The sequence below is a fragment of the Saccoglossus kowalevskii genome, chromosome 2 (genome assembly GCF_978046115.1).
Source record: "Saccoglossus kowalevskii chromosome 2, keSacKowa6.1, whole genome shotgun sequence".
Taxonomy (NCBI): Eukaryota; Metazoa; Hemichordata; class Enteropneusta; family Harrimaniidae; genus Saccoglossus; species Saccoglossus kowalevskii.
The window spans coordinates 248,551-259,581 of NC_140642.1; the positions used below are offsets into that span (position 1 = coordinate 248,551).

The window sequence follows — 11,031 nt, forward strand, 5'->3', positions numbered from 1 at the left end:
AATATTAGTGTACCATTTACTATTAATTTCTATGTTTTCTTGGAAAGCTTGTTTTAATAATGGATTTGACGAGTTCTTTACATAATTAAAATATTTTATCATTTGTTTTCTGATAAAAGTCTCCAATGGGTACCACTACCATATGTGGGAATTGGTCTGATTAGTTTAGAGAGAGTGACAGTGGTATACTTAGGTTTTTACCAGTTTTTCCCTTTAAAGAAAATAAGGCCTTTAAAGCTTTTTTCTTTTTATGCTTTCCAGGCCTTCCTTGAATTTCCCATTAGCGCTTACTATTAATCCTAAGTAATTAGTTGATTTTTAAATTCACAACCTTCAAAGAAGATCAAAGAAAGCTTAGAAAGAACTCCCGTGTGGTGAGAGTATTGAAGACACATTAAAAATTAATTCAAAATTACTTGTACTTGAGATATTGATGGAATAGCTGAAAACTAATTATGTAAATCAGGTAACTGATATGAACAGATTTAAGTGTAAAACTAACAAGGTTTGCACAATGTACCAAGTTTCATTGAAATGTGATTAGAACCCAAAAAATATTAATTATTATGCTAATTAGAGAGTTAATATGAACAGATTTTAACCCAAAATTAATCAGGCTGTCTATTGTCCTAGAGCATTTATGTACCAAGTTTTATTCAAATGTGATGATCAATACTTGAGATATCAGTATTAATTAATTATGTTAATTAAGTGATTAAGAAGCATACATGTTTACCAAAAACTAATATGGTGTATAGTCCTAGGTTCATTGAAATGTGATGGGTACTCTTTAAAAGTTTCATTGAAATCCAATGAGTGGTTTGTAGACATCAGTACAACAGCCATAGAACAGCAAAAAATTAACTAATTATGCAAATTAGGTAATTAATAGGCACAATTATTTATCCCAAAATTAATCAGGTCTCTGCACAGTCCTCAAGTAACTATGTACCAAGTTTCATTGAAATGTGATCATTACTACTCGAAATATCAAAAGTTGAAAATAAATTAATTATGCAAATTAGGTAATTAATATGTACTGATATTACCCTAAACAATACCAGGTCTGTGCAGTGTCATATGACATCTATGTACCAAGTTTTATTGAAATGTTATGATTAGTACTTGAGATATCAGTGGAAAAGCCGAAAATTGATTAATCATTATGTAAATTAGGTAATTAATAATATTAACAGATTTTTACCCAAAACTAATCAAATCTGCGCATTAGTTCAGAGCATTCATGTGCCAAGTTTCATTGAAATCCAATGAGTGGTTCTTCAAATATCAGTGGAACAGTCATGGAACAGCTTGAAATCAGTTAATTATCATTCAAATTAGGTAATTAATATTCATAGATTTTTACCAAAACCTAATCAACTCTGCGCATTATCCCAGAGCATCGATGTACCAAGTTTCACCAAAATTTGATTAGTGGTTCTTGAGATAACGGTGGAAGAAAAAAAGTGACATACATACATACATACAAACATATACATGTACATACATACATACATACATACATGTACATACAGACATACAGACAGGGTAACTGCAAAGACTCCCTTTTGTGCTTCGCACACGGGAGTCAAAAATATCATTCTCTAGAAGTCTGTTTGATTTGTTAAAGATCATAATTTTTGTTTTTTTCCATTTTAACATGTAGATGCCATTTTTTTGTGTATACTGATAAATTATCAAGGCAAGTTTGTAATCCTGATTTTGTTTCAGAAAGTATTACAAGATCATCAGCATACATTATACAGTTAATAGGTGTATTTTGCAGTTTGGGCGGGTCACATCTAGGTTTATTAAGAACATCAGGTAGATCGTTTATGAAAATATTGAATAGAGTTGGGCTTAAGTTACAGCCCTGTTTTACTCCTGTCCTTGAAGTGAAGTGTTCAGTTAATCCTTCTTCGCTCTTAACTTTATATTTTACCTTACTATACATATTTTTTATAATTTTATAGATTTTACCCGATATTCCAAGCTTGAACAATTTAAGATACAATCCCTGATGCCAGACACTTTTGAAGGCCTTTTCTAAGTCAACTAAGCATACATATATTTTATTTGTATTCTTATTATTTTTTGGTATTTTTTTTTGTCTTTGTTATTTAACATGCTACTGTGATAAAGATATTTGTTAATTATTGTCTTGAGAATGAAGATATTATTTGTTGTGTGTTGATCTTTTCGGAATCTGAATTGCTTGTTTGACAGTATGTTTTTTTTTCTTCTAAGAATGTGGTTAATCTAATGTTTAGAATGCTTGTAAATGGCAACTTGAAATGGCAATGCCTCCGTAGTTTGATGGGTTGGATTTGGAACTGGATTTGTGGATTTGTATTAAAAAACTAAGGTTCCAAGAATCTGGAAAGTGGTTTGAATTAAAAATTATATTAAAAAGCTTATGTATGGCTTTCAGTAAGTTGGCTTGGCTGTGGTTTTATTATTTTTTAATATTTCGCCTTTCAGAATTGAACCGCTCAAGTCAGAATTACAGGCCATGTGTTCTTCTTTGTTCTTTAATTCAGTAGTTAAATCATCACTGTGGGATGCAGAATTTGCTTTAAACAAGTCATTGTCAATGACACGTCCCCGTTCCGTTCATATTTGAGTGACATATACATTCAAAGCAGATCATGACCGAAATGCACCTGCATATGTACAACACATTGTGCTAAATCTGAACAAAATCCATCCATGCATGACTGAGATCCGGTTCTGGAATTGTGAAAATACGTGATTTTGATGCATTTTCGGCCTTAAAATGGCCATCATTCCGCTATTGTTAAGCAGATCATGAAACAAATGCACATATCTATTTGTGACATGATGTACCATGTGTGTGTGAAGTTTGAACTTGATCAATCCAGACATGTCTTGGATACGGATCCAGAACTGAATTCTTTAACAAAATGGCCGCCAGTCAGCCATTTCGAACTTGATCCGAAAAAAAAAGACGTGCATCAAGGTCCTATTATGTTTAATGTATGTACCAAATTTGAACAAAATCCATCCATGCATAACTGAGATACGGGTCCGGAATGGTGAAAATGTGCGATTTCAATGCATTTTCGGCCTTAAAGCGGCCCCCATTTGGCTATCGTTAATGAGATCATGAAACAAATGCACATACATATTTGTGACATGATCGTACCTTGTGTGTGTGAAGTTTGAACTTGATCAATCCAGACATGTCTCAGATACGGATCCAGAACTGAATTTTTTAAAACAAAATGGCCGCCAGTCGGCTATTTCGAACTTGATCCGAAAAAAAAATGATGTGCATCAAGGTCCTATTATGTTTAATGTATGTACCAAATTTGAACAAAATCCGTCCATGCATAACTGAGATCCGGGTCCGGAATGGTGAAAATGTGCGATTTTGATGCATTTTCGGCCTTAAAATGGCCGCTATTCGGCTATTGTTAATCGGATCATGAAAAAAATGCATGTGCATATGTCCCATATAATGTGTGATGTATGAGTGAAGTTTGAACTTAATCGGTCCATGCATGTTCGAGATACAGGTGATCACGGACGCACGGACACACGGATGCACGGACGGACGGACGGACGCACACAGGGCAAAACATAAGTCCCCGTTTTCGGACTGCGTCCGAACGGGGACTAATAACTTTAAAAAGTATGGTAGCTATTTAGCTGGTTTTATATTGAGCAGTTCTTCATTATTCATTTCACGCAATGTTTTCCAGAAGGCTTTTCTTTGATGTTTCAAGTTGGTTTAGTAGTAAAGCCTTTTTCTGTTTTTTCTTCTCTTTGATGGTTTTATTTGGAAGAAACAACCACATATATCTGGGTTTTGGGGAATTTTCCAGCAAATTTGAAAGGCTTCTCAGCTCTTTTCTGATGGACCAACAATCTTGATCAAACCAACTTATGATTTTTTTTAGACTTCTGTCGCCAATGGAGGTGGTTAAATTTTCGAAATCAATAATAGCTGTACCTGTATCATTATATGATTTGTTTAGACAACATTCAATTTCACTGTTATGTAATATCTGTGATGTTTCAAAATTCTGTTTTGCCTGCTTGGTTATCCCATATATATTTAGATAACAGGGAGTCTAATATATTTTTTTTTGATGTTTTATTTATTTTGAGAAGATTATCTTTTATTACTTGTATGGACAGTGTTATTAAACAATGGTCTAAGATTAATGAGAGATTAAAATTAATGGTTTAGAAGTAATGGCAAGTCAATGTACTGCTACCTCTTGGTGTATGGCATGTGTACTTACCCATTGAATCACCCATACTTTGAAAATAATTAGGTTGCAGTCAATGTATACCATTCTGCCAAATTTGTTAACACTGTATGATGAGTGGACATCCATGTTATTTTGTTTCCAAAAATTGTCATTGATATAATGAGTTGGTAACGGGAGATTTTTACTGGTTTTTACTGTCATCGACTACATCATCTAAGTGGCTACAGCCCAGTTGTCCAAAGGTTCACAAGACTGAAGGTTCACAAGACTGAAGGTTCACGAGACCGAATATACATGTACATACGGTAACAATTCAATCAAAGGATTGAAGAACAAATCCATTACTTAAGGATTTAATTGTGTGATATCATCAAAGTTGGATTTCATGTGACAAAACCGAGAAAAGGCATTCGCAGTTCATACTGCATAGTTCACACTTAATAATGTATAAGTCACATGGTGCAGGCGATGTGTACGAAAAGCTCCACTTTGCATAAAGTAGGCATACTCCACTATATTTGTAACGTAATACAGTGGTGTAGAACATTATATTACGAAGTAAGTGTATCATCTATATTATTTCGCTCTGCAAGTTCCTTTAGAAGATCAATCTTCATACATTTGAACACACTCATAATGTCTTGTATGTTTATCAAACTGTATTTTTTTAAACTTTTTATATTTATAACTATTTATAAACCTGTTCTATTCATAGCAGAGAAGTATTTGTAAGTAACATGTGACACACTATTAGCCACAGACAAATGACAGGCAAGTTATATTGTTATGGTGATAGTAAACATTTGTTATTAACTGTAAAGTAAGTAGTGTTACCGATATAATGACAGATTTAATTGTTAAGTACGATGTTAGGAAATATTTATTTTATGTTATTATGGAGGTTAGTATATAATAATTTAAAAGCAAAACAACACGACAATCATATTGGACATTTAAACAAAGTAAAAAACAAACAAATTTGTTTTAAGGCACACATGTTCATGACTGTACTCGAGCCAATATATGTAAATAGGTTTACAACTATGTAGTAAAAATGTGTTCTGAATACAGGGGAAATTTATTTTCTACACAGTATTTTCGTTAAAAAACTATTTTGTGTTTATTGTTATTAGCTATTAGTTCATATCACGGTCGGTTACAAGAAGTAATAATAATAAATAATAATAATATTTTATTAGCCTTTGAAACGATGTAAAAAGTAACATACAAGTCAACAACAACAAGAAAAGAAAAACAATCTATAAGAAGCATTAATTCATACATGTAAATCATTGAGTTTCTCATTTCTGAATTTCCATAGGTGGGTGAGAAAGTTTCGGATTTCACTTGATGTATTATTTCCCAAATCCTTATAAAGCATCACTGAAGAGAAAATTAAATTTGAAATTAATTCCTCCTGAGAAAAATCTATGTACAATAGTTGGTTCTCCACCACTTTCCACTATTGTATTGATCAGTGCTGAATAGAATTTACTTCTCAAGTGGTTAGTTGATTTGCAAAGAAATAAAAAGTGATAAACATCCTCCTTTCCATCATTACAAAGCTTACATACCCCGTCACCTTTTTAATTTTCCCATCCTGTTTCATTCCCTTCCAAGTCTATTGCATTTGACACCTTAAAGTGCCTGTGAAATGGCTGCTATTTTTACACCTAAAATTATCCATTGGTACATAAATATTATTAATTTTTATGTTTCTAAGCATAAATTTTTTTTAAGTAAAAAAATGCGTTTTAAACTCAGTCTACGGCAACTTTATTTTGTGTATTTTAAAACAAGGCTCCTCATTAGCTTCTCATTTGCATACAGAAATCCCCCCCCCCGTGACGTCAGAAAGGGAAGTTGTTGGTCATCTCTTTAAAAACAATGGTAGACTTGGAGAGAGGGAGTCTTGAGCAAATTGCCTGAACACTTGTTTTTGAAATGGTATGGGATAATCTCAGCTCTTCCAAATGAGCTGAGAAAAGGTGTGGATTTGTCAAAATTTGATATAACAAACCAAGGGAAACAGATGATAGGGGTGAAATTCACAGACTGTCATATCCATATAAAACAATGTACTGCAAAGCAGGTCACTCCAGGTATTATTGCTCAGGGCTTCATCCCTCCTAAATCAGAAAGCAGTTTGGCTGATTGTTTAAAAGAGACAATACATGAATGGGAATATAAGAAGCTCCCTTAACACAATGTCAATACTGTTGGGAAACCCGCTGTTCCCAATATTGCTAAATTTTTTAATATTAATAGCAAAGAGGTATATTTACATATGTAGATGTCAAAATAGAATTCCCTATTTTAGACCTTTTGAACCATTTGTACACAATATACAAAAAATAGAATATATAATAGCTAACGAAAAAGGGAAACTTGAACAGCACCTTAAAAAATGGGGCAAGTTCCTTGCAGTAATGGCAAAGTAATAAGACCACAATTGTATCAATCACATTTTAATGTCTGACATAGTGTATGAACTGTTACTTTTCTAAGATGTAATTTTTCCATGAAACAATGTATGTGCTACATGTAAGTTGTTGTACTATTGTACTAAGACTCCATAAAAGTTTATTAAATATAAAAAAAAGAAAAAAAAGAAAAAAAAGAAAAAAAAAAAAAGTTGCTGGGTAGCTTGCATTGCCGATACGTGTAAATAAGGCAAATTTCTTGTGCTGTTTTCTCGTCTTTGACTAAATTGCCACTTATGTAATTGTTCGTCGAGGAAGAATGGACCATAATGAACACATGTCAAGTTTGTTGCATGGGGTTGCGAAATATGTCCGGTCTGGTGTAGCTAGCCACCGTGGTCGTCACAGTCACCGGCGCACGTTTGTACACTGTCGCTGGACTCTGGCATTAGACAAAATCAAATTTGACGCCTGAATTGTCTTGTTATTTAGCAGGTTACTAGGCACGTCACTACACTATTTTATTTCATCGATCGTCTGAGTAAAAAAACACATTCAAAATTAAAATAAAAAGAGAACATATTTTGACATTCTAAATAGTAAATTATAGTGATTAATAAAATAGAGAAATAATTAACAAAAAACAGTTACTAAATAAATGACCCCCACATGGAAATAAATTTGTTGTAATGGGTAAACGTGTTGGGTAATGGAGGGGACAAGTGCGTGAATGGTGGCGTTTAATTGGATAACAAAATTGAGAGTGACTCACATATAGACAAATTCAGAGTGGATTTAGTGTGATTTTCATAATTATGACATCATATTAAAAAAATACATTGACAGCCCAAGCCTGGATTCTTATTCCATAAATTATTACGCAGATCAAGCTGCAAGTAAAAGCAACAAAGGTGTGAATTCGACATTCAACACCAATCACCGAACAATTCAGAAACTTTTAGCCTCCGAAAATGAAAACGTCCTGAGGGCTGCGTAATTTCCTGTTTGTCCGACGCTTTGTTTTTCGTTTTATTAACAAAATTACTGCTACCTTTTACATAACACGGGTGGTCTCCATCAGGATCGCAAAAAAATTAAATCATTTGAAACACTTACTTGACGTCTCTCTCCCTTCTGAAATCCGCCTCAGTGATCATGGGCTGGTCCGGAATCTATTTTTTCAAAAACGTTTTGTATTGCGCCAGGTTTAATTTATCGGTGTTTCTCGTTGAAACCTAGTTGTTTTGTCATGGACAAGGACACTACATATGACGCTGTAAGGAGGAAGTCCACCCCAACCTTTTCTTGTTATTTTCACGGCTTTCGTCCATCGATTTCGCACCTTCGGATTGTGTGGAAACATGTAAATACTTACACTATGACTATACGCATTACTGTAACCGCCCACAACACAATGTTTAACCATCATAAATGTTTGTTATGAAAACAACTTCTAAAAATTTGCTCTCTCAAAAAATAAAATAAAATAGACAAAAAAAGAAACACCGATCAAAAAATTTATATCGTTTAAAAGTATGTTGAATGACACAGTGATATAAAAGTACGGCCCAGGGGTATGGCTTCTTCTCATATTTTATTATTTGGTGGCGCACTTTCGGCGAGAGTCGGAAATCCGGAAAGAGTCGACCGTTTCAGGATAAGTGGGTGTGGCTACAGCACGGGAAATATCTCAAATTTACTTGGATACGGGTAATCATTTTCAGCAAAAAAATCAATAATTGCCCATTTCAGTGGGCCACAGATTTAAAATGGGAAGTGTATGGGTGGGCATTGCACAGGCACTTTAAAGAGGAGTGAGATGCCATGATGATCAAGGGGATCCTTTATATAATTTCCCTTTTCATTATTGTTGTGTTTAATCCAACCATAGTGCTTTAGGGATTTCATGCCTTGAATAGTTTCAACAAAATGCTTTATTTCATTTTCTTCACTAATTTTATCGAAACTTTAATCCAACTAATATTCTGTGGTCTTTTTAGGCCATAAACATGATCCATACCATTTTGAATTAGGATATTGATATATTTTGGCCAGTTCCAAGCAAGTTTAGCCTTGTTCTGATATGATTCATGTAGTTTAGAGAAAACTATTTTGGTCCACCTGGTATCATTCATCTTTTCTAATCTGTTGAAATACTGTATTCGCGATTTATCGTGAATAAAGTTGATGTCTTGCCATCCTAAATCTCCCAATTTAAAGAGATACTTGCCAAATTGATAATGAATGCTTTTAAGTTGGTTTTTAGTCACTGTACTTTCTGACAGCCATACACTAGATCCATAGTTAATTGATAGCATGATTATATTTTGCCACAGGACACCCCCATATTCAAATCTATTGTACAAACATGTAACTGTTATGTTGGTTTATGATTGATTTACTGTATGCTAATATTGCTTCTTTACAAGTTTCCATAAAATGTGAATGATCCTTCAATGATTTTGAAATAATGATGCCCAATGCCCAAGTATTTGTATGTTTTAGTTTCTTCAAGTGTCAAATTTTCTAATTTCCAAATTGTTTCTTTTTTATGTAGCTTCTTTCCAAAATACATTATCTGGGATTTAGATTGATTAAAGCTTAATTTCCATTGCCCTGCAAATGTTGATGCAATATGTAACATATTTTGCAGTTCAACGTTATTTGCTATGAGGACTATGTCATCTGCCCAGAATAGACCAGGTATTAATTGTGCTCCAATCATTGTACCCCTAGTTTAGATTTGTATATCATTTTGGCGAATTTATTAATGTGAATTGAGAATAGTAAAGGACTTAGTACACACCCTTGTTTAACCCCTTGATTAGTTTTGAAATAATCTGTTTCAATATCATTAAAATTGATTTTGTTTAGAACATTGTCATACATATCCCATAGCTTCCCTCTGATTCCTGCATTCCATAAACAATCTTGCAACCCATCTCTCCAGACTCTATGGAAGGCCTTAGAAAAATCAATTGAGGCAACATAAGTTGATTTATTACTAGTATTTGTTTTCCGCATAGAAGCAATGCCTTTTGTTTTGCAATTTCGACCTCGTCGACCTCCGGTCTCGTCGACCTTCGAACAACTGTGATAACCCCCATCCACAGTAGTGATAGAGGGACTGTGCCCCATCTAAGCTGCCAATTCTACTATTAAAATCACCTAAAAGGATGATGTCACCTTCACATGAGAATTTTATGATGTATTTTTCTAAGAGACTAAATAGGTCAAGATCTTTGTTTTTATAAATAACAGAATTTTCAGGGGAATGTAAGTATAAGGTAGTAATTAGTCTGACCTGCTGCCTTGATGATATTTTCGATTACTTCAATTGGGACGGGTTTATCGCTAAATTCTCTGACAGTTCTTCGTCGACCAACGTCGAGATAGAATCCTTTGCTACGGATAATCATGTCTTTCTCGTCGTATCGTGTTGTCTCAAAGTGCATCGTTCCCTCTTTCTCTCTGAAGTCATCGCAACCAAAAGTATCGTTCATTTCGTGTTCCGTCATCGGTTCGTATACGTCGTCGATATCCCTCCTGACGAGGCTACCATTACTGGAACGTTTTTCAAAGTAAACTGTTGTCATAAATCGGAAAATAATAAAGCCAGCGACTAACGCCAGACCGTGTGGCCAGTATGTTGTTATAAAAGGAATCATCGAGGAGACACCCATGCCTTTCGAGTCAGATTACTAAAAAGAGTACGGAACGAGCAGCCTGTCCACGGTCTCTGTGATAACTTCGTATCTATATTTAGTACGCTAGATGTTCTTTTGTTAGTAGTCACATGACCACTTTTGAGTTTGTAATGGCGGCAAAGCTTGCCAAGTTGTAGTTTGCAGCTCCACAGAATAAACCTGAGTTTAACGTGTTAATTGCCGTTTTCCTGTGTGGATTATTGCGGCAGTGGTTAGGCGAACACTCTGTTACCACAGTCTCTTAGTACCCCAAAAGTGACTGCCGAATTCGGCCAGATTCTAACTCGGCCGAGTTCGGTTGTATTCAACCAAGACCGGAGTGAAGTCATCCGCCAGTCGCATCCGCCAGACAAAAAGCTACCTCCATTTATAATCGCTGGTTCATACCGCTGTGGAAACCATTAAAAAAATATTTTGGGTCCAAATGACGATTTTTAGATCAAAATTCATAAAACACGCTAACATTCCCTCAGAGTTGAGGCGATAATAACCAGTTTGAAAATCGATACACACTAATTAGCTAGTAATAATTAACTCCAGTATCCATATTGTATAGAAATTATTCTAGACCTTTTGCACAATCATTATTTTGGTTTGAATTTAGGGTCAAATTGACGATTTTAGATCATATTCATAAAACACGCCAAACATTCCTCCCGA

At 34.4% G+C, this 11,031-nt stretch overlaps 1 protein-coding gene across 2 annotated transcripts in view; it reads right to left on the reverse strand.

Annotated features, from left to right (window-relative positions):
* LOC100378150 (iodotyrosine deiodinase-like) overlaps positions 1–10,445 on the reverse strand; it is a 44,645-nt gene extending 34,200 nt beyond the window's left edge. For both annotated transcript variants that reach the window (XM_085507650.1, XM_085507657.1), the window contains exon 1: positions 9,969–10,445. In XM_085507650.1, the coding sequence (XP_085363776.1) occupies positions 9,969–10,347 (379 nt within the window). In that variant the 5' untranslated portion in view covers positions 10,348–10,445. The remainder of the gene's footprint in view (positions 1–9,968) is intronic.
* Between the last annotated feature and the right edge of the window lie 586 nt (positions 10,446–11,031).